The following is a 24,091-nucleotide window of genomic DNA, read 5'->3' as shown; positions in this document are numbered from 1 at the left end:
ATATTTTCTCCCATATAGTGTATACGTAAACTTTTAATGATTCTTGGTTGTGCTGATGAAGTTTTTTTTTTTTTACCAAAAAACGTTGTTATAGTGTTTTAACATGATTTTTTTTCATGTAGCAAAATATCACTGGCATCTTTCCGTATTTATAAATATGAAATCTACTTTACATTGTGTGCCTAAATAGAGTCTACTGTATGGCTATGTCATACTTATTGTAACCAATCCCCTGTGGTTGAACAGTTAGGTTCTTTCCAGTTTGCCATTATAAATACCACCACAGGAAACATGCTTGTTCATAGGTCTTTCATAGGTTTTGCTGATTATGTCTTTAGGATAAATTCTTAGATTATAATTGCCAAGTCACAGGACAGGCACTTAAACTATGTTTTACCAGTTTACCTCGACAGCATTTACGCAGCATTTATTCTGCTGCATTTACGTATGAGATGGTTGAAGAAACAAGGCATACATATGATGATGATCCCTATAGGAATATGCCACTTGGCAACGGTTGAGCATATGTCGAATGAGTGATGTAAGTCACAAAGGGAGACATGACTGGGCTGGTCAGAGAAAGCTTCGTGGAAGCTGTGCAGCTTGAGCTAGGAATTAAACATGAGTGAGATCCTGATAGACTATGTGGCCAGGAGAGAATGTCCCTTGTAGGAATTCATGTTCTGAAGATGGCAGTGGACCTGTCATCCCTTAAAGTGCTGTCAGTCTGCCCAGCCTTTGGTCACCTGCTATCTGCCGTCCACTAGTGCCTGAGAGACCCAAATACCCCGACCTTGCACCAGTGTTGAGAACGGACACCTGCTGACAAGGCAGAAGGAGACCGCAGGTCATTTAGGGCACTTTAGGGTTCAAAAGAAGGAGAGCAGGCGAGATGCAGAAGGTCACAGATTGTATGATTCTGTTTATATGAAATGTCTGAACAAGCAAATCTATAGGGACAGAGGTTAGGGTAGAGTACTGGGACGATATGGGAGTGACTTCTAATGGATCGGGAGTTTCTTTTTGGAATGATGAAAATGACCTAAAATTGGTTGTGGTGGTGGTCACAAAATGTCTTAGTCATCTAGTGCTGCTGTAACAGAAATATCACAAGTGGATGGCTTAAACAAAGAGAAGTTTATTCTCTCACAGTCCAGTAGGCTACAAGTCCAAATTCAGGGTGCCGGCTCCAGGGGAAAGCTTCCTCTCTCTGTAGGCTCTGGATGGAAGGTCCTTGTGATGCATCAGTGTTCCCTTGATCTGGGAGCATCTCAGCACAGGAACCTCAGGTGCAAAGGGCGTGCTCTGCTCCCGACACTGCTTTCTTGGTGGTATGAGGTTCCCATGTCTCTCTGCTCACTTCTCTGTTTTATATCTCAAAAGGGATTGATTTAAGACACTAATCTTGTAGACCTCATCAGTATAACTGCTGCTAATCCATCTTATTACATCATAGTGATAGGACTTACAACACATAGGGAAATCACATCAGATTACAAAATGATAGACAGTCATACATTTCTGAGAATCATAGCCAAGTTGACAGATATTTTTGGGGGACACAATTCAATCCATGACCCACAACTTTGTGAATATACTAAAATCCACTGAATTGTAAATTTTAAGAGGGCGAATTTTATGGTATGTGAGTTATATCTTAGTATAAAAAATGTAAAAACATTGGATGAATACTGCTGAAAACTCTTCTTAATCTTTGATGGGAAATGAAGAAAATGATCTCACAGCACAAAGTAAAAAATGTTAAGAAAAAGATGAAGAAATGACAAATCCTAGAGTCCTAATATGGATTGAGGGGGCCAGTCCTAATATGGATTGAGGGGGCCTGAAATAAAAGAAAGGGGAGGATGAAGGAGTAGCAGCAGGCGGAAAGTCACCTTACCTGAGAGAAAGAGGGACTCAAGACGCAGACTGTTCACCAAGTGCCAGGTATCGCCAAGGATGAGTACAAAATCTTACATGCTTCTAGGTGAAAAAAATCAAATAATCAGCCAGAAAACGTGGGCAAAATGTAAGAAATATCTGGTCCAAGTCTCTAGAGAACTGAAAGAGGATAGAGGCCACTCTTTGTTTTGAGGGCATGTGGTGATGATACGGAGCAAAGCTGAAGAGGTCCAGAGGCCGAGCCGTGCTTCAGACAGCCCCTGAAGTGATAGGGATTGGTGTATAGGGTCGCAAGGAGAAGGATGCTTGGTGGAACCACCCCCACTTTGATTTAGAATCCCAAAGGGCTACATGCTTGGAGTAAGGGGGAACAGAAGGAGGTCTTCCTAGAGACTACAGATTAGCTCAGTTCCTGAAAGTAAATGAAGGTGACCCTAGAGTGCTAATACCCCTTAGCAACGGGCAGAAGCAATCATAAGTCTTCTGTGGAGAAAGACATTGTCCTCGGCCTCATTATTTCTACAGACAATTTTGCAAATATAACATCCGGCATAAGATCAAGTTCTTAGAACACGAAGAGTCGAAAGACACGAACAGAAACAGCAGACGGTAGAAGCAGATGCAGATTAATAGACTTGAAAATAACTGTATTCCCTATGTTAAAGGAAAATAGACAATATCTAGCATTTTTTCTGAGAGGTGTAAACAATTAAAAGAACCAAATGTATATTCTAAATAAAAACAAAACAAAACCCGTTGCCGTTGAGTCGATTCCAGCTCATAGCGACCCTATAGGACAGAGTAGAACCTCCCAATAGGGTTTTCAAGGAGCGGCTGGTAGATTCGAACTGCCGACCTTTTGGTTAGCAGCTGAGCTCTTAACAACTGCGCCACCAGGGCTCCATGCAATTCTAGAATTGAAAAAGAAAATGGTTAACTGGTCGGAAAAAAAAATCAGTGAATGAGTTTAAAAAGCAGAGTAGACAAATTGAAGAGAAAATTGGTGATTTTAAATATAGGCCAATGATAAAATTTCCAAAATGGAGCCAGAGAGATAAAATAATAGAAACCAGTATCAGAAGAGAGGGTAAAAAAACAGAGAACACAGTGAGACGTTCTAATGTACGTATTTGGTGTCCCAGAAGGGACATACAGAGAGAAGGGGCAGAAGCAGTATTTGAATAGCTGAATATTTCTCGCAAACTGATGAAAAACAGCAATTCACAGAATGAATAAAAAAGAAAATAGACATGTCCAAGAAAAACGGCTGAATCCAAACTCGATGAAGAAATCTAAGAAGCTGCCAAAACACACACAGATTATCTCATTACCTTCAAAGGAGCAACGGTTAGACTGACTACTGATTTCACGACAGAAAAAAAAAGAAAAGGAGCCCAAAGACAATGTATTTAATATGCTTAGAGAAAATAACCACCTAACATTTTATGCCTAGTGAAAATGTCCTCCAAGAATTAGGGTGGAACGAAGACAATTTCCGACCATAAAAACTGAAGGAATATGTCAACAGCAGGCATCCAGTGTAAACAGTGCTGAGGGGTGCTCTTCAGTGGTAGGAAGACAACCCCAGATGGAAGTTCCCAGGTACAGGAAGAGATGAAAATGGGGGGGGGGGGATGGGGAGGAGGTGTGGAGAGTAAACACCTGGGTATATCTAAGTGAATAGTGACTGTATAAAACATAATAAGCAAACACACAAAAATACTAATGAAAGAGATTTCTAGTGTGGCAATATTAATGTCAAACCAAGTGGAATTAGAAGCGAAAAGTGATTTGAGCTGTGTGCAGTGGTTAGATCATTACAGTACTTGGAGAGAGCAGTGACCTCAGTGATGACTTCCTCCAAATGATGATGATGGTGAAGTCAGCTCAGCTCACTGCGCTCAGAATGTGTCGAGGCTCTGTCCGCTCCTACCCTACCAGATTTGTGTCTCTTCCCCCTTCCCCTTTTTTAAATTTTCCTCGTTTTCTTTTAATCTCCCCATCGACCTATTTTCCCTTCTATATCTATCTTTCTTCATTATTAGTATCTTCCTTCTGTACCATCCCTTCTCCCCTTCCTGCTTTTCCTCTGCCTTTGTCCCACCTGTTGGGGACATGAGGAAGTAGTTTTAGAGTTAGTAAAGTTTGTTGTTCTCTATTTGTAATTTAAGAATGGAAACTGAACATTTATATTTCTAAACGGACCCCCAACCCAACAAAGCTAATTGTTTTTACTGATATTTGAACTTTGATTTACCATACATTTCATCAATTCCAAATGCACAGTTATTTACATTTTAACATTCTGAAATCAGGAGGTGTCTTACAGTCAGTGGCATGTCATAGTTTAATGACAGTGGCTTTTTTCTTTCATAATGCATCTGACAACAGGTAGCATCTTAGAGTCAATGGAATATGGTCATTTTTTTCACCTATGGCTCACTTCTATGATAGAATTATCTGAGTCTTGTAATCTATTTTAAAATGCCTGATGCAGTAAATTTTCTAATCGAAACAGTTCTGCTAGGTACCTTTAGTTCTGAAAAGTAACATTTTTAGTAATTTTGCATGTGATATGAGTCTTACAAGGAGAATAATTGAGCAGTCACTCCTTTTTTTAAAAAGGCTTTGTTTATTTTGCCATTGGATTGTAATTTGCTTCCAGCGTGCGGCCACACACAGTGCGTGGGCACCATAAGTTCAGGGTTGGCCGGCAGTCATAAGACGCACGCGTTTATCCGTGTCGTACCTTTCATGGACTCTGGCTTCTTAGACCACGTGGTTAGTGGCCCAGTTAGCTATTGAGGTCACATGTGAGGGGTTCAGACCCCATATGGGGTTGTCGGCTTTGCGCCCCATTCCATGGACGTAGCCCCTTCAGCTCAGACATGTGCTGGCAGTTAGGACATTGCTGTCGAGGGCAGGAAGAGAGGGTGGGAGAGTAAGAACAGGTTGTTTAGAATTTAGAAAAAGATTACCACCCGTGACAGCTGATAGCACGATTGTCTCGTCCTGTTTACGTTTTGTGCTTTCTTAGGGTTTATTTGGAATAGATGTAACTGGTTTTAAAGGACTTTTTTTCCCCATCTTGATTCTCTAGCTTGCAGTGAGCTGCATACTCCATCGCTAGATCGAAAACCAAATAGTTTTGTAGCTGTGAGTGTAACCACACCTCCTCAGGCGTTCTGGACGAAGCACGCGCAGACGGAGATCATTGAGGTGGGTGCTGCTGGGCCCTGTCCTCGGGGGGGCCTGGGACAGTCAGTGTGGCGTTTCTAGCCCCTCCCCAGTGGGAGGGCTGTTCAGTTAGCTGAGCACCTGTCACCGCAGTTACATTTATGTGAATGGTAGCTGTTCTTGGGTTTTTAGTACGTGGATACTCTTCATTACAGTTACTTATGTGGCGGCATTTATACTGGCGGTATCCTTTAGTTATTGATTAGCTATTGGCTGGTTGTGTCTGAATGTTGATCCCCGAAGGTTCATTGCCTTTTGGGCCATAGGACCTTATTCTTCCTTGTCACTTCTCATCAGTTGCTACTTTTGGAGAATTGTGCTCATTAATCACAACTCGGGGGAGGGTTAACCGTTAACCAACCCTCTTACCAGAACATACCCTTATTTTTTTAATGGTTTTTATTTTTACAGCTTTTTGAGCTAAGTGTTATACGTTAATTTTTTACACTAAATTATATATATCCGCCAAGGGAATTTTACAGAATCCTTTTATAATTGAAGTATTGCGTAAGTTATGAAGCTGAAGTGTGGGAGTTGCCGGTGTGAGATTCTGCAGGGATTTTTTTTTTTTTTTTTTGGTGATGTGAGCAACTATGTGAATTATCCCCTGCCGTAGTGGTGCGGTGGTTAAGAACTTGGCTGCTAACCAAAAGGTCAGCAGTTTGAATCCACCAGCCACTCCTTGGAAACCCTATGGGACAGTTCTGCTCTGTCCTGTGGGGGCACTATGAGTCGGAATTGACTCCACAGCAACGGGTTGTTTTTTTCCTTCCTGAGGTCAGCAGTCTCAAACACACATAAGCTTTGTTTCTTCTTCTTCCCCATTTTAGAAGATAGACCACCTTTTCGTATCTTGGAAATTTGTTTCCAAGTTCAAGTCAACTATTTCTGTTTTCTGAGCATTTGCTGAGTACTGCCTGTGCCTAGAGCACAGTCCTGGGCGCTGCGGCTGATACAAAGATCATTCAGGCCCAGTCCCTGCCCTCAGCAGTTCACCTTCGTGTGAGGGGGAGTCAGAAATGAACGTGGCTACACCTGTAGCCGCAGAGTATGGGCAGCGTTAGATGAGGAGAGCTCTGTAGGAACTCAGAAGGATGGGGTCTCCCCCAGTTCCAAGGATCAGGGGAGGTTTCCTACGGTGGTGCTTAATGAAACTCTGGTCCAGTAGGCCTGGGTGGGGCCCAGGAGTCTGCATTTCTTGGGAACTCCCAGGTGATGGTGTTCTGCAGTTTGGGGATCACACACTGAAGAGCAAGGTCCCAGAGGATGTGTCTGAGTAGGTCCAGGGGGATATGTAGGGTTGACAAGTGGAATTCGTGAAGAAGTCCTAGGTGGTGAGAGTACAGTCAACTTTGACCTTTCTGTATTTGCAAATACCAGTATGGCCCAAAGCACTTAGGAAACTGGCCCAAAAAGAAGATACATGCTAAGCTTTTTCGTTGTTGTTGAGAGACTGAGAATACATGTGGACATTCAACCCATTTCAGTTTCAGAAAATCCCCCTATTGAGTGAGAAACATGTAGAAGTGAGCCTTTGGGCCCAGCTTGTGCCAATGGGCCTGTTAGTTGTATCTGGGTCTGTAAGACTACAGACTAAAGGTGTCAGACTACTTTTTCCTCTTTTGGAAAGTAGTGTTTTGGTTGTGTGAATTCATTTAAGCTACCATTATCATTTGTGTTTCTCCAAGCTGTTAAGAATGTTAATTTCTCATTCTGAAAATTTTGGTGTATTTCAAAAGCAAAATTACTTAAAAAAAAACTTTGGCACTATATTCTGATTATTTTCTAATAATATCTTTTTTTTTTTTTTTTTTTTTTTTATTATACTTCAGGTGAAGGCTTACAGAACTAATAGTTTCTCATGAAACAGTAGTACACATATTGTTTTTTTTTTTGTTCTAGGGAACCAACAATCCTATATTTCTAAGCAGTATTGCCTTCTTTCAAGACTCTCTTATCAATCAGATGACACAAATCAAACTATCTGTCTATGATGTCAAAGATAGATCTCAGGGAACAGTTAAGTAGCATGCTATTAGTTTGCCTAATTTTCTTCCCTTTCTTTAACTTATGTAATCATTTGAGTGAGAAATGAACACAAGATTGACTTTAGTTCTGGCTCACAGCTTAGCTAACATCTAAATGTATTTGCCTTTGGGAATTTCTCCCCCATCATCTCTGTTGGGCTTGTGAGATGAGGGTCCAATGTATTGTGGGCGCCAGCCAGCTAGACTTCCCTGGGGCGTGGTAATTGGACCAGAGGCAAAGTGAGAGCACTCACCCTGTCTCTCTCCACCCTCTCTTCCCAGATGTATTTACTCGGCTCTGGATCCTTTGTTGTCAAAGACCTGCTCCAGGATAAGCATCATAGGTTGCATTTAACACTAAGGTTGGTATTGAATTTCATTTCTTTGACAGAATCTGAAATGATAAGGTCAGGAAACAGGTGGGAAAGGGCCCATTTCCCAACAGAGAGACAGCGTACCTGCCCGCTCCCAGAGGCCATTCTGAGGGGAGCTGATGGTCTGCTGAGGCAAAATGAACCACTCAGCCTATCAAAGGGCCTGACGGGAAATGGGAATGTGTGGCACCCACAGGAAGGAAACCTGCACAGCTGTACTTACACCTAAAGGAATGTCAGTACAGATGGAACAATAATAAATGCACTTGCCTCTTATCTGTCTCTTCCCCAGTAGAATGTACTCTCCCAGGGAGCAGGGATCATTGTCTGCTTTCCTATGCCGAGCTACGGCTGCTAACCAAAAGGTCAGCAGTTCAAATCCACCAGCTGCTTCTTGGAAACCCTATGGAGCAGTTCTACCCTGTCCTCTAGGGCCACTATGAGTCAGAATCAACTCGACGGCAACGAGTTTGGTTTGTTTTTTTCTTCGTTGCTGTATCTCAGGCACCTAACGCAGTGCCTGGCACGTAATAGGTTCTCGGTAAACAGCTGTGGAAGAAATTAATGAATGAAAGCAAAACCCCCATTGTGTCCCTGAATGGGAAGATGAAAGGTGTCAAGATGTCGACCCTTCCCAAATTCATCGTAGGGGCGATTCCTATCAAAATCCTGGCCGGTGTTCTTTTTTGAAGATAATGTAAAAATTGGAACTCTCATATCAGGTGGAAAAAACAGTCTAACATAGCAGAGAAAGTGTCAGTAAAGAAGATTAATTGCCTACTAGATGTTGGGACATTCTGAAGCTACAGTAGTGACAATGTTGTCGGCACCAGCTGGCTGATCAGGGCAGGACGAGGGCCCTGCAGCCACCCTTAGTATGGAGAACTTGTCTCATGACAAAGGATGGATCTCAGGTAAAACGAGAGGAGTGAGGTAGGAGGAAAGGCTATTTGAGAAAAATATTCAGGTCCATCACACGCTAGAACCCGTTCAGTTGGATTTGAGTTAAGTGTGGCGCACTGGGTAAGAGCTCAGCTGCTAACCGAAAGGTCGATGGTTCGAATCCACCAGCCACTCTCTGGAAAACCTATGGGGCAGTTCTACTCTGTCCTGTAGGGTCGCTATGAGTCAGAATTGACTCAGCAACAATGGAGTAGAGTTAAATGTGAGAATGGACATCATTCTTTTTAAAAAGGAGCTAAAGGTGACTGTTGAGTAGACTGTAGCATGGAGGGACTTTCCTGGCATGAGAACAGTGAGAGAAAGTCACACAGGAAGTGATCAGTAGATGTGACCACATGAAAATTTAGAACCTACTCAAGTCAGATATCAAATAAAAAGCCCGAGGCTCCAGGCTGTCCCTGGGGGCTTTCCTGGATGAATCAGGTGAGCCCAGGCGGCCACCAGTCAGCTTGAGGGCTCTTCGGGGTCAAGCTGACCAGGGCTGAGTGGTGTCCACTTTATCATGTTAAGCTTCAGCGCTTCGTGAAACCGTGGGTGGTCTCAATTTACTCAGGAGTCTAGGCCTAAACGTTGGGGTTAATCAGAGATGGAAGGCAGAGTGGGGAAGGGGCAGAAAGGGGTTCAGTGCCAGAATAGGTGGTGTCAAGCCATGATTCTAAGGTGTTTCTATCACTCTGGGCACGAGTGAGCCCAGGAACTCACAGGCAGCTCCGAGACAAGCACTGCCTCCCTCTGAGAAGCCTCTTCTGGCTTCACCAGGTAGCCTTAGGTGTTCCTCAACCAGCTGGACTTAGGTGTTCCCCAACCAGGTAACTTAGGTATTCCTCAACTAGCTGAGCTTAGGTGTTCCTCAGCCAGGTAACTTAGGTGTTCCTCAAACAGGTGGACTTAGGTGTTCCCCAACCAGCTAACTTAGGTATTCCTCAACCAGGTGGACTTAGATGTTCCTTATCCACACACTTCTGCAGTGCTTTATTCTCCTCTGGACACAGCCCCTCCACTGCCTCCCCCTGGAGCCTGTGCATCAGTGAATGTTGACTGACCAGATGACTGGGTGGGCACTCCCAGGACACCTTGATGACCCAGGATGGCTGAGATTTTCATCTAAAGCAGCAAGTGAAGCCCAGTCACGAAGCCACTCGTCAAAGCATGTTGCTCTTTGCAGGTCTGCAGAGAGTGACCGTGTGGGTAACATCACCGTGATAGGCTGGCAGATGGATGAGAAGTCAGACCAGCGACCCCCTGTGACCCGGGCTCTGGACACCGTCAATGGGAGGGTGAGCATGCCACCTTTCTCCCCTGCATTAGGAAGAGTGAGAGGACCGTCTTGACGACTTAGCCTGTAGGCTCGGTGGGCTGCTGAGTGCGGCCCCCAGTAGGACCCTACAGTTCTCCCCAGGCACATCTCAAAGTATAGAGAATGGTGCCCCCGCAGGGGAGGGCTGCACGGCTTCAAGGGTCTGTACCCTGGAGCCTGCCTCTGCTCGGGGCTCTGTGACAACCACCTCTAGAGAGAGAGGGCGAGAGCACGTGGGTGAGAGCCAAATGGGAGCCCTGCGGTCAGAGGGGTAGAAGGGCCCTGTGAGGGTGTGGGGTCATGAGTAGATGATTCCTTGGAGATGCCTATTATCTATTCTATGTGATGATATCCTCCTCCCCTAACACAGTCATGCCCTGTGGTGGCTTAACACACACCCTACCTCCACACACCCATACCTTCTCATGCACACTCCCCCCTCCTCTCTCTCTCACCCTCTCTCCAGTACACACTCTCACACACTTCCTCTCGACACACACTCCCCTCCACCCTGTCTCCAGCACACACTCTCTCACACACACTCCCCTCCACCCTGTCTCCAGCACACACTCTCACACACAATCCCCCCACCCTCTCTCCAGCACGCACTCTCTCACACTTCCCTCTCACACACTCCCCCCTCCTCTCTCACCCTGTCTCAGCACACACTCTCTCACACACACACACCCACCCTCTCTCCAGCACACGCTCTCTCACACACAATCCCCCCAACCCTCTCTCCAGCACACACTCTCTCACGCACACACACACCCTCTCTCAGCACGCACTCTCTCTCTCACGCACACAACACACACACCCTCCAGCGCACACTCTCTCACACTTCCTCTCACACACACACACCCACCCTCTCTCCAGCGCACACTCTCTCACACTTCCCTCTCACACACACTGCCCCCTCCTCTCTCTCACCCTCTCTCCAGCGCACACTCTCTCACACTTCCCTCTCACACACACTGCCCCCTCCTCTCTCTCACCCTCTCTCCAGCGCACACTCTCCCTCGCCCTCTCTCACACAGGCAGTCTCTCACACAGGCACCCTCAGGCTCTCCGACTAGAATTCTAAGTTAAGAACCCTGACAGTGGTAACCAGTCACTGTTGGAAAATGTCGGGATACCACATTTTACCCGAAGAAGCCCAGAGCGACAGTCCTGGAGGTATTCCTAGGCATCATCTATTCCCTCTTTTTCATCTTACACAGTAGCACATTGAAGTGATGTAGGCAAAAGAGGTGCATTTTTAGAAAACTGTGTGAAATACTTTCAGTGTCTACTGGGAGGTGAACTAATTTGTCCTGTGACTTGGGCAGTTTATTATTATAGACTATAATGGTGGATATTAATTTGAAAAGTTCTTTTATGATGTATTTAGGTCACATTTCTGTCGAGTGCTCCGGAGTCATCCAAGCCTCACAGGATTCTTGTGTTTTTCTGTACGTGCTATTAGATGGTTCTGCCCGTTGATGAGAGCTTGACCGAGTCACTGGGAATCCGATCCAAATATGCTTCATTGCGAAAAGACACTTTACTAAAATCGGGTAAGCGGCTTCCCCCGTTGGCAGTCACCCTTTCCTCCCCACCAGCTGTGAGTCACCTCTGTGCTCTTCATCAGCACACGCGTTCTCCTAGCCAGCTCTGTGAAGCATTAGCAATGCTCGGAGAAGGGTGGTTCTTCTTCACTCTGCCCTGTTTCCGCATTGGGCTTGTTGTTGGTGCTGTCAAGTTGATTTTCCGCCTGTGGAGACCCCATGTGACGAGGAGAACTGCCCCTTAGGGCTTTCTAGGCTGATTTTCCGCCTGTGGAGACCCTGTGTGACGAGGAGAACTGCCCCTTAGGGCTTTCTAGGCTGTGATCTTCATGGGAGCAGATCACCAGGTCTTTCTCCTGAGGAGCCACTGGATGGCTTTGAAGCACCAACCTTTCGGTTAGCAGCTGAGCGCTTAACCATTGTGCCACCAGGGCTCCTAAGAACCAGCCCCTTAGCCCACCCTCAGCCTCTTGCACTTCAGAGTTAGTTATATGCTCTGGGGCAAGAAGATTGCCCACTCCAGGGAGAGAAATTTTCAGGGTCAGTGACTTGGTGGTTTTGGTGTTTTAATTGCCCTGAGATGAACAGTAAGATGTGAGGGTGTCACCCGCAGTCGAGGGCCGGGGATGGGGGAGCACGAGGCAGGCCTGCAGCCAGCCCACACACAGCCTCTGTTCCCCCTGCCTCCCCGCCTCAGTGTTTGGCGGCGCCATCTGCCGCATGTACCGCTTCCCGACCACGGACGGTAACCACCTGCGGATCCTGGAGCAGATGGCGGAGAGTGTGCTGTCCCTGCATGTGCCCCGGCAGTTCGTGAAGCTCCTGCTGGAAGAAGACGCGGCCAGGTGAGGCCATCCTGCCCACGTAAGGTGCCCCTTCTTTTCTAGAAAGCTCCACGTTGTGGTGGGCAGAGCCTGGCATCAGATAGGCTTGCTGCAAACCCCACCTCTGCCACTCGCCAGCCTGGGCTTGTCAAAGCTTTGGTTTCTCATCTATGACACGGGGTTCTGGCACGAGATTTCACAGCAGTGTGCTTGAGGAGCCAGATGTGTGCTCAGACCTGCTCCTCCTGTTCCTCGTTTTTTCCTCCTTTTGTTCGGTCTTCAGGAAGTTAGAAATAGCTGGTCATTCTTTGATTAGAACTCCCTTGGTTCAACAATTTCCAGTGGTTAAGAGCTGGGCTGCTAACCAAAAGGTTGGCAGTTCAAATCCACTAGCCACTCCTTGGAAACCATATGGGGCAGTTCTTTGTCCTACAGGGTCACTGTGAGTCGGGATCGAGTTGACAGCAATGGGTTTGGTTTTTGGTTTAGGGCATCTTTTGGAGCCACAGTGATGGGGGCTCCAGAATCATGAGTATGACTTGTCAGGGTGCTGAGGTCCCTTTAGGGCGAGGGTGGAAACCCCTCCACATCTCTTAGTTAAGGGCATATTTTTTATTGGTTCTCAGCAGGAAGAAGGCCTGAGCAGTGGGCCAGGCACTGCAGACTGTCCCCTGCCTAGCTCAGCCTGTCATGTCTACTCCTTGTCATAAAACAGTTTTAATTAAAAAGCACAGTATAACAAACCTGAAAGAAAACGATACAGCCAGAATCCTACTGTTTTAATACACCTATTTTGTTAAACTCTTTATCTTGAAAAAAATTCAAACTTAAAGAAAAATTACAATAAGGCAGTGAACACACACACGTATATATACCTGTCACCTAAATTTACCAGCTGTTAATATTTCACTGCATTGCTTTATCTATGTATGTAAATATTGTATAGTTATTTTCGTTTTTTAAATCTCCTTTCAGCTTTGTCCGTGTTTGTGTATGTTTATGTAGCTTGCAGTCTTCTTTGACTCGATTCTGACCCATGGCGACACCCTGCGTGTCAGAGTAGAACTGTGCTTCACAAGGTTTTTGGTGACTGATTTTTTGGAGGTAGATCTCCAGGCCTTTCTTCCGAGGCAACTCTGAGCAGACCCAAACTTTTCAGTTAGCAGCCGAGTGCGTTAACTTTTTGTACCACACACGGACTCTGTTATGTAGCTACAATTTACTTTTCCATGTATCTTCAGTTTTCATGTCATAATTTATAATTATGACATACTTTTCCATGATTCGGTATGCTCTCGGTTTAAGAAGTTTGCTCCTTCGGTAAGCGCCTTAGTTTTGAGGTTTTGGAACCAAACGCTTGTCAGACACCATGCTCGTGGGGAAAGCATCTCGGTGGACAGGATGGACTGTGGAAGGCGATCGTAATGAGGGCACCAGTGCTCCATGTAGGAGCCCCACACGTGTCCGTGGTGCGAGGAAATGAAACCAGAGAGAGAGCAGGGTGAAGGAGCCACGTGAGATGCCGGAGCAAAGACGTTCCAGAGAGGGGCCGGCAGCAGCCCCGAGGCAGGCAGGGCTCACGTGCTCCAGGAGCAGGCCAACGGCTGTTGTTACTGCTGGGTGCCATCAGGTCAATTCCAACTCATAGCAACCCCATGTGACAGAGTCAAACTGCCCCATAGGGTTTTCTTGGCTGTAATCTCCATGAGAGCAGATCTCCAGGCCTTTCTCCCCCGGAGCCGCTGGGTGGCTTCGAACCGCCGCCCTTTGGGTTAGCAGCCAGGCGTTGACCAGGGCTTCGTGACCAGTGGCTGGCGATGCAGGTTTGTAGTCGTGAGGAGAACATCAGTTTCTCCACAGCCTTGCCTGCACTGGTGTTCTTTCACATTATTGTTTCTAGTTTAATAATAATAAATTGTCCTTTTTAAGTTTCAGCAATTTCGCAGGTGGCCAAACACTTTCATAAAATTAGGTTTTGTTTTTCTCCAAGGAAACTTGTGCACGGTATAGAAAGGAAAGAGTGTCAAGGGTCTTTTCACAGAAAACAGTAGTCCTGTGGCCCTACTTTCTGACCCACTTCTCAGAAACAACCACATTTAACTGTTGTCAGGTTTACCGTGTGTGTAAAAACGACTCTCTGAATTAATCCATTTCAGGGATTAGCGACTGATTCCCTGTGGTGGGAGCCCTGGTTGCGCAGTGGATAGAGCTCGGCTGCTAGCTGAAAGGCTGGCAGTTCAAATCCACCAGTTGCTCCTTGGAAACCTCATGGGACAGTTCTTCTCTGTCCTGTAGGGTCTCTGTGGTCAGAAACTTGATGGCAGGGGTTTGTTTCCTGTGGTGAGGATTTTCACTTTCCCGTTCCCCACTTCCCTCATGTAGTTACACCTTATTTTTTGTTGAATTTGATGTTGTATTCATCATTCTGTAGTCATTATTTACTGCTGAGCTAAGGAGTTGACATCTCAGTTCTCACACAGCTTTTATTTTTCCTAGAGTTAATAGTTGCTTGTTTTCCCTTCTCCTCGTCTTCCTACTCCCTGCCTTCCCCCTCTCCTCTCTCCCCCACCTGTCAAGCACACACATACAAGAGAAGGCAAGGCCTGACCCAGGGGCTGAGAAGCCCATTCTAGCCCAAAGACAAGCGGTTTTGTAGTCTGCATCTCTGTTCAGCGGGGGTTGGGACAGAAGGCCTCACACCTCATCAGAACCTGAGGACCCCATGGCAGCCTCCCAGGGGAGAGTGGGAGGCGAGGAGAAGGCCTCTGAGCAGTTGCTGACAAGCCTTTTGTCCTTTTGTGCTCTGAGGGGTGCATGCAGCTGTGTGCTCAGACTCAGACAGGCTGCTGTCCAGTCCTTTGCCTGCATGGCCTCTATGGAAGGCCATCAGGAGGCTGTGGGGGGCCGTCAGGGCGCCATGGGGGGGCCGTTGGGATGCCGTGGCAGCACGTACCCCTCACTTCCCCCTGCTCACCTCTCCCTTTTAGGTTTCCTTGTGCATTTGACTAAGCGCCTGTTAAAGCTTCACGGAACACTTTCCCACGTGGTCAGCCCTACTTCTCATATAGCCACCCCTCCCTGAGCCCCAGCAGCTGCCCTTTCGGCTTGTGGAGCAGCCCCTGGCCTGGGCCTCAAGGGGGATGCCTCCATGGACACTTGTTCCTCCTGGCGAGGACGCATGTGCCTCTCCAGGAGGCTAGCCAGCTCCACGGCCTGATGTCTGCATGTCTTGCTTTTAGGGTCTGTGAACTGGAGGAGCTGGGGGAGCTGTCCCCGTGCTGGGAGAGCCTCCGACGCCAGATTGTCACTCAGTACCAGACCATCATCCTCACATACCAGGAGAACCTGACCGACCTTCATCAGTACAAAGGTGAGTACTGTGTCTCCTTGTCAGCTGTCCAGAAATCTGCAACCCCATGTCACCGAAATACCCTCACTGACAGACACTGGAATATATTGTTCAAAAGATTCTCATGTTGGTGTGACTCCTTTCAAGTATGGGTTTTTTAGATCTTAATTAAAAAGACAAATGAGAATTGCATTGAAAATCTTTTCTCTGATTATGTCTTAGCCAAAAATTTTTTCCCAGTCTGTAGGTTCTCTTTTTACTCTTTTGGTGAGCAAAAGTGTTTAATTTTTCGGAGATCCCGTTTATCCAGCTTATCTTCTGATGTCCGTGGGTTGTGAATTACGGTCTGTGTGCCGTTTATGCTGCATGTTAGGGCCTTGGTGTTGGCCCTGCTTCTCCTTGCGCCATCTACCAGAGCGACCGCTGCAGAACGAGGACGGAGAGGACCAGACGCCCGGGCTACTCGTTCATGTCCTTCTTTCATCTTGGTCTGGTTGCAGTGAACGACCAGGCTGTTCCCCTGAGATAAAGCAGCTTTCTGAATCTCTCAGTTTAAATATCCAGCGGTCCGTGTACTAAACGTGTGAATTGTCTGAGTCTCCCCTTAAGACTGGAAAGAGGAAGCGAAGTGCAGACACGTCGCCTTTTCTCCTTGAAAGATGCCAGCTGATTTCCACAGCACGCTCAGGCTGGATTTAGAAGGTTCTTCGTAACTTGTTCTCTTTTTCTGGCAAATGGAATGAATTTTTTGGGTGTTTTTTCATTACTTCGTTTAATGCAGTTGGAATTATTCTCTTTCTTCAAGTTCTTCCCTCCTCCCGCCTACATAATGGGATTTCAGGGTGTAAGGAAGATCATAGGCCCATGATACGGTTTTGACCCAGAACACACGAACCTACCCATGAACTTGGCTGAGAAGAAGCCAATACAGGAATGGTGCCAAGATGGCGACACCCCGGGTTCGATTTGAATCTGAAGAGTGAGCTTCAGATAAAATGGCGTCTTTTGCCTGAAGAAGCTTAAAGACCTACCCATGCAGGATACCTGCTCCCCAGGGAAATGTGAAACCCACCCAGCCTTGAGTTTTCTAGAGCAGAGCTTCTCGGTGTTGATGTGCGTCAGATCCTCTGAGAGCCCTGTGAGAATGCAGGTTCTGATCTGGCAGGGTGTGGGAGTCTGCGTTTCTCACAGACCCCCGTGGTGCAGTGCCGCTGTCTGTGGACCACTCCCTATGTGTCGGGCCCTGGAGAACAGCCTCCTATGGCAAAAAGCAAACCAAACAACCGCTACTGGGCCTCTTGTAGGCGGGTAAAGTTCGTTTCCTTCTGTTGTAGGTGGGGTCCTATGAGTCGGAAGCGACCAAACAGCACGTAACAACACCAAATTAATTTTTTCCCCCCACTACATGGAACGTCTATTTCTTCTTCTCTTCTGATTGCCAGTTTAATTTCTAAGCTCTTTCTTTTCTAGGCATGCTGTTCTTCATTTAATTCGTTATGGATTCTGATTATAGGAATGAGATTGTGGATGTTATTATAAAGCATTGTTCAACTTCCTCTAACAAACCAGCATAAACAAGGGAGCGCATTTAAATTTGTGTTCCCGGGGGCTAAGGTCACTGCTGGCTGGCATTGTTCATCTCAGTAGACTTGGGTCACGAGCAGACCTTGTCATCACGTCTCGCAGTTGAGATGTGTCGCGCTAGCTGAAGCAGTTTCGTAGCTCTCGGATGGTGGCAGTCTAGAGTTGGAGCAGGCGGTTTCTGGCACGGACCCGTTGGCTTTTTATAGTGGTGCTGACGCTGTGCTGTGCATCATCACGTCTTCACGTCACGTCTCTGGGTTGAGAGCTGAGTCACGGCAAGGCAGGACACCATTACCCTGCTGTTCTGATCTTGCTTCTGCCCGGCTCTTTTGTCCACCTGAGCACCCAGAACCAGTCTCCTGGCCAGCGAGCTGCCCTCCCTTCAACATTTTACCCACCCGCATCTGGAAATGAAGCGGAGTCAGGGACAACTTGGAATCCTCGAGACCACCGCCAGGGCCTGCCCGCCGCCCCCCCGATGTCGCGCTCCCCAGCGGCCGCCCGTGGGTGCAGCCTGCCCGTCGGCGACCTTTGCTTTCTTGTGTCTTGTTTCTCAGGTCCCTCGTTCAAAGCAAGCAGTTTGAAAGCAGAGAAGAAGTTAGAATTTGTTCCCACAAACTTGCACATACAAAGGATGAGAGTTCAAGATGATGGAGGATCAGGTAACTCTTTTTCTGACCCTCTTGTTGAATCCACGTCTGACTCTGTGTGTTTCTGGGTGCTTGGTCCCTGGGCTGCTCCACATGCCCCAGCCTTCCCAGCCTGTTCTTCTGGGTAGCTCAGATAGGAGACACGTCACAAGGACCTTTGTTAAGGAACGCAAACCCCTTCCCCTGGTCTCCTCTCCCTCCCGCTTCCCCTTAGTTTCTGTGGCAGAAAGATGCCCATCAGCCATGTTTCCAGAAGGGATGTCGTGTGCATTCCTACAGCCCTGTGTGGCTCTATCTGGAGACATGTAGAAGCCCCTCTTTGCTGGGATGATGGTGCTGGGCTCCAGCAGGCCCTCGGCCAGCCCGGGCTGTGGGATTAAGGGAGCCGAAGGTGGCTTGGAAAATTGCTGGTGGGGCAGGATCCTAGACACGTGTGCCAGTCCCTATAGCTGGCTTGTCCCCAGGCCTGAGCCCAGAGTAACGGAGAGGAGCTTTCTGTCGTTCAGATCAGAACTACGACATCGTCACTATCGGTGCCCCAGCAGCACACTGCCAGGGTTTCAAATCAGGAGGTCTCCGCAAAAAGCTGCACAAGTTTGAAGAGACCAAGAAACAGTAAGTAGCTGGAGGGGCTTCGTGGTCTTTGAGCCACTGTCTGATGCTTCCCAAGTTAAAAAAAATACATGTCTATATGGCCGTGAAAACATGCCAGCCGTCCCAATCTGCTTCTGCGTGGTGGGAGGAGCTGCCTTATGGAGCCTGTGCCGCTCTGTGCGCGTGTGTGCGTGTGTATGTGTGTCTGTGTGAGAGAGAGACTGAGCTGGGGGGGGTGATGAAGGCACCTGATTAGTGGTTCCTTCCTTCCAATGAGTAGCAAATTGTGTTAACGGGAACTGCTGATCCACCTTTAACATGGTGCTTCAGGGAGCCCCCCTGTGTGGACTCTCTGTTGGCTTGGCCATCCATCAGAGTTCACGATCGGTCAGTCGAGCACCCCAAGATGTAAAGCCTGGAACAGATGGTTTGCGTTCCAAGAGGACGGCATTGATAAGCAGTCCTAGTTTTGGAAGGACCCAGCGGGCTGCAGCGCGCTAACATCTAGAGCAGAAGGTGCCAGGTAGGCAGGGCAGGGAAGGGCATTTCAGAACAAGGGAATGGCACAGGCGGTGACGTGCAGTGAGGTGCAGCCAGGTGCGCGTTCCTGTGGGCAAGGGGCTGACAGGGAGAGCTGGCCTCACTGCCAGCCTGCTCTGTGCTGGGCTGTGTGCTGGTGACCAGAGACATAGGGTTGGTACACCTGGCCCCTGAGGAGCTCAGGGCCTTGTCTGTGAAGCAAACGAGTCAGCAAGCATGGTTTAGAGTAATAGGTGCCGTGAAACAAGCATGCCGAAGGTGCTGTGGGAGCATGAGCAGAGCATCGACCTGGCTCAGGGAGAGAGCTGTGCATCCAAGCTGCTGTGCTGGACACCTGGGAGACTCCATTGATCTTCCAGATGTTATCCATCAAGTCTGAAATGTGTCAAGGGACGCAGAGTTGGAAGTGGAGGTGGTGAGTGTAGATAGTACCATAAGATCTTTGAAGCATGAAATAAAGTAAGAGTATGAAGATCTCAGGTCTGGGAAGAATAGTTAGGACTCAAGCATATGTTCAGGTTGATAGGAAGGATCAGATTGAATGAGGCGAGGTGAAAGAGAAGAGAATATCGACGAAGCAAGGTTCTGGAGAAGGTGGAGCCAAGCAGATCAGGCAGTTAATCCTGGATGAGACAGGAGAAGATGGGGCACAGAGAGATTTTGGGGGTGAGGAGGAACAAGCTAAAGGCATCGATGGAACAGCCCCTGCAGAAAGTGGAGTTGGAAGGGTTGGACTTATCCACTAAGATGGAGCGGTCTGAGGATGGTGAAGCTAAGGTCCGGGGAGCATCAGGAGAACCCAGCAGGGTGGTGAGACGGGGAGCTTCGGTACACACTGCAGCCAGCGGGCCATGGCCTGACCGATGTGTGGCTGGAGGTCAGGACACGACTTGAGAAAACAGACCATGGCTGGATCCAGGCGGAGGGTGAAAGGTCAGGCGCAGTGGCCGGTCAGTGGGGTGAGGGCTCAGGGGTACAGCGAGGACCATCACTGACCAGAGGACGAGGCTGGGTGGGGAGCAGGCGAATGGAAGAGAGTACACTTCGGGGACGCACTGCTCAGAGGTGTGCGGAGCCTGCTGCAGGCCAGCCTGGAAGACAGAGAGGGAGGATGGGCCGAGGTTAGGGGGAGGAACGCCAGCCTCTAGGGCGGACAGCATTTAGATGCAAGTGCTGAAGACAGAGGTCCCAGGGAGACCCCCGGAGAGCCTGCTTGGCCCCGATTCAGCCCCATCACAGACCACAAGGGCACTTCCCTAAGCAGACAAGCCAGGTAACTAGGTGTGCCTCAGGAGTCACTGATTCCAGGGCTCCTGGGGAAATACGAGAAGTAGGAAACTTCTGTGCCATCACAGCTCTGCTCAGCCGGTCAGAACACGCGTTTCTGCTGCCCCATTGCGTTTTGCTGTGTGGGAAGCCTGAGTGCGATCTGAAGATCCCGTGTGGGTCGCTCTCTCTGAGGCCCCAAGGAGAAAGCTCGTTACTTCTGTGTGGCCCATCGAGAGGTGGGGCTGCCTGCCGCCTGTCCCAGGAAAGTTGGGAGTGTTGGTTGATACTCGATTACTCTGCGTGTTAAAACAACTTCAGAACTTCTGATTTCCCAGAATGCCTTATTAGTACTTTTCAAATATGTTATATAAATCTTTAATTTCCTACAAGTGTCGTAAAATCACGTGTAGATGAGGTTTTCATTATTTAAACTTTAAATGCCTACGAAGGCTGCCCCCCCGTGGAACGTCTCCCTGGGACGTGAGCACAGACAGAGCCATGCTTCCCTGAATGAACACATTTGGCTACTTCTGAGTTCAATCATCCCTGTAGTCAGGAACTCAAAACAATCTTCAGTGTCTTGACAAAAAGTACGTGGGTTTTTCAATTTTTTTTTTTTTTTTTTTTTTATGTTTGGTATTTGCTAACAAACTGCTAATACTTGGTTTTGGTTCTTTTCTGTAGCAGTTTTGAGGAGTGTTGGTGAGTTCTCTGTCTGTGGAGAGAGTGTCTGTGGGATCCTTGCTCTTGCGCAGAGAAAGCCTGCACTGTGCCCTCCCGGGCCATGCCCACCCCCAGCGGTGCCGCTGTGGGCCCCTCGCTGCGTGCCTTGTGGACAGAGGTCGCCCTTCCAACTGCAATGTTCTTTGATAATGAATAGCAATCTGCAGTCTACTGTCTTACCTGCAAAATCTGGTGACAGTTTGTTGCTAAACTCAATCTGAGAGAAGACAGACTCCTCCTATTTCTCCCAGGATGGGGAAGAGTCCATACGGGGAAAGGCTCCCCCCAGGCACTGGGCATTCAGGCAGCCCATGGGTGCAGCTGGGAACCACTTTGCGCCTTCCTTTAAAAGAATCGGGGGCTTTTCATTTTTCACATCACTATCACCTCTTACGTGAATGACACCCGCTTACATTTCATGATACTAATTAATTTTTGCAGATTTTTAAACCAGTCTTACTTAGGGTCATTTTTACCCCTGGAGGACAAACCAAGGATTCATGTAACGAACTGCCTTTTTTTCCCCACCCGAGAATCAGATGGCAGCCTGGGGGTCCCTACTACTGCCCCAGGCCCTCCCCAGCCAGGCCCTCCCCAGCCAGACCCTCAGACAGACCCTTCCCGGATAGACCCAGAACGGGGGGCCAGGCCCAGAACGGGGCTCTGCAGTGGTGCTTCATGTGGTGACAGGCCCTGGAGGCACCTGCAGCTCTTCAGGAATTGCTGCCTTGGAACCTGTGAGGCCCAGGGCCACGGCCAGGCCTGCCTAAGGTGTCAGGCCTCGAAAGGGGCATCTGAGATGGGGAAGTCTTGAGGAAGCCCCCCACCTCCAAGGCTGAGACCTGTTCCCCCTGAAGGGACCCATCCCCTGGGGACACTCTAAGTTTAGGGGAGAGGAGACTGTTTGGGGAGGTGAGTGCTGTTCCTGCCTTCACGACGGGGAAGCCCACAGCTGCTTCTGGGGACAGGGCCTGGGCAGACCCCCTCCTCCCGCCTTTTCTCTGTGGGGCACCCACTGAGGTCTGCTGTGTCTATCACACAGACCACACTCAGGACTCTGCCTCCGGAGGCTGACTCAGGGTCATCTGAGGAGGAGCTGGGGAGATAGGACAGCTGGTAGACCCGAGAGTCTCTCTTCCCTGGAGTTAAGACTTCCTGGGAGCGCAGGAGAAAGATGTGGTAGTCTGCTTCCATGAAGATTTACAGCCTTGGAAACCCTGTGGGGCAGTCTGTTCTATCCTGTAGGGTTACTGTGAGTCAGAATCAACTCGACGGCCGTGGGTTTGGGGTGGGTTAGGGGAGTACTTGTGTTGTGATGCAGAAGGATGTCTGCACCCCTTCGTTCCACCTCCTTCGTGTGGCCCCCCATTTTTAGAACTAGGGAGTTGAGCATACTTGCTTGTACATTCGTAGCCATCCCGGAGCACCAGTCTCTGGAGTTTACCTTCTCACCCCTGCTGTACGCGCCACAGGCCGCGGGTCCCAGATTGTTGTTGTTAGAGCCTGGCCTGTAAGAATACAGGGTGAGTCACCAAACCAAAACCAGACCCGTTGCCGCTGAGCCGATGCCAACTCACAGCGAGGCTGTAGGACAGAGCAGAACTGCCCCACAGGGTTTCCAAGACTGTACTCTTCACGGAAGTAGACTCCCATGTCTTTCTCTGGTGGGTTCGAGCCGCCGACCTCTCAGTTAGCAGCTGAGCACTTAACCACTGCGCCACCAGGGCTCTTCCTCATCTGCGTACACATAGGTATATCTACATACAGCATATATTACAGATGTACTCTAAATGTTTGGGAAGAATAGATTTTTTAAATTCTATTTTAAGATTGTATTTTTCTTAACTACATTGTCTTACACGGCATCTATTCATTTGGAAGAGTGATTGCAGATTGGAAAGTAGCTGTGCGTACATCTCGCTGTGAAATGACTCTCTGTCAGGCTGGACCGCAGTCTGCTGCATGGGCTTCCGCAGTCTGCTGCATCCATTGTTTCCTCTTGTGGCGTTGTGGACTTGGGGTGTTTTTTTCTTTCTGGGGTGTTGGGGTTTTCGGTGTGTGCATGTTTGTCCCGTAGTCCAACAAGGGAAGGCGCGGGGGCAGCTTCCTGGGTCACCCTCGTTTGGGTCACCCTGGAAAGGGCCCGGTGGGGAAGGCACTCAATCCTGACTGTGGTGACCCTCAGCTCCAGTGGGACTCACCAAGAGTGTGGTGAGAGGCACCTTCTGTCCTTCACCTTCCCCTCCACCCCAAAACTCAAAGGGCAGGTTTTTGAGGGGACCAGTCAGAGTCCCTCATTCCTTCTACTCAGAGTTCACAACTTCAGACTATTCAGAGGAAACCGCCATATTGGTAGCTGATACCTCGCCTTCCTGCTCTCCTCAGCTTCCTCAGACGGTCCTGACAATAAATTGATGATATTGGATTGACTGGGGATCTTATGTTAAGAAACGTACAATTCATCATCTCCACCTAGTAGGGCCAGACATACCCGCCAGGCCCCATGCAGCTGGAGGATGTGGAGTTGGTTCTCCAGAGGCCTCTGTGGCTGGGCTATAGCTTCGGCATCAGGTCCCTAGACACACATGCTGCTCGGTGGGGAAGGAGGAAGGACAGGTTTCCACAGCCAGTGACGTGCTGGAGCCTCCCCTTTGATTCAGCACTTCTTCCATCTCCTCTTCATCTGATGGAACGTTAATTTTCGGAGTAGAGAAGTCTCGGAGCAGGGGAGGAGGCACAGGAAGCCCACTTTTCTGGAGACATGGTGGGGTCAGACCTGTGGAGGAGGAGAACTGTGGGTGTGTTCACAGAACATGAAGTCCTGACTGGCCAAATGAAAAAACAGAAGTATCTTTTGACAAAACCCGGTACCTACTACAGAGCCTGTCCCCTCACTGGGATAAATTGACCCCTTCTGGAATAAGCAGACCGCATGTGTCCATTGAAGAACTGTTTACAAGTTAACAGATGAGGTTCTGAGGTGAAAGATTTTGGGCATCTGGGTAATTACTGGGTATGGTTCAGTATCTGTACACATGCATGCACATGGCACAGATACAGATCAGTACAGATATAGATAAAAGGTGTAATATTTGTATTTCAATATTTCAAGCTGTTGTGTAGACACAAAGCACCCCCTAAGGTTTCCTTTTACCCCTCAACAATTAGACTATCCCCAAAGGTTTACTTTTACCCCTCAACAATTAGACTA

At 48.3% G+C, this 24,091-nt stretch overlaps 1 protein-coding gene across 1 annotated transcript in view; it reads left to right on the top strand.

Moving 5' to 3' along the window:
* INPP4A (inositol polyphosphate-4-phosphatase type I A) overlaps positions 1–24,091 on the top strand; it is a 103,861-nt gene that overhangs the window by 36,697 nt on the left and 43,073 nt on the right. Inside the window, exons 5-13 of the mRNA XM_004369329.2 lie at positions 5,003–5,121; positions 7,042–7,158; positions 7,449–7,528; positions 9,669–9,780; positions 11,266–11,356; positions 12,045–12,192; positions 15,411–15,541; positions 17,662–17,766; positions 18,261–18,369. Of these exons, the coding sequence (XP_004369386.1) occupies positions 5,003–5,121; positions 7,042–7,158; positions 7,449–7,528; positions 9,669–9,780; positions 11,266–11,356; positions 12,045–12,192; positions 15,411–15,541; positions 17,662–17,766; positions 18,261–18,369 (1,012 nt within the window). The remainder of the gene's footprint in view (positions 1–5,002; positions 5,122–7,041; positions 7,159–7,448; positions 7,529–9,668; positions 9,781–11,265; positions 11,357–12,044; positions 12,193–15,410; positions 15,542–17,661; positions 17,767–18,260; positions 18,370–24,091) is intronic.

Source organism: Trichechus manatus, unplaced genomic scaffold (assembly GCF_000243295.1).
Source record: "Trichechus manatus latirostris isolate Lorelei unplaced genomic scaffold, TriManLat1.0 scaffold00004, whole genome shotgun sequence".
Classification (NCBI taxonomy): domain Eukaryota; kingdom Metazoa; phylum Chordata; class Mammalia; order Sirenia; family Trichechidae; genus Trichechus; species Trichechus manatus.
Note: the sequence above shows the minus strand (reverse complement) of the source record. Positions and strands in the feature narration are given on the sequence as shown.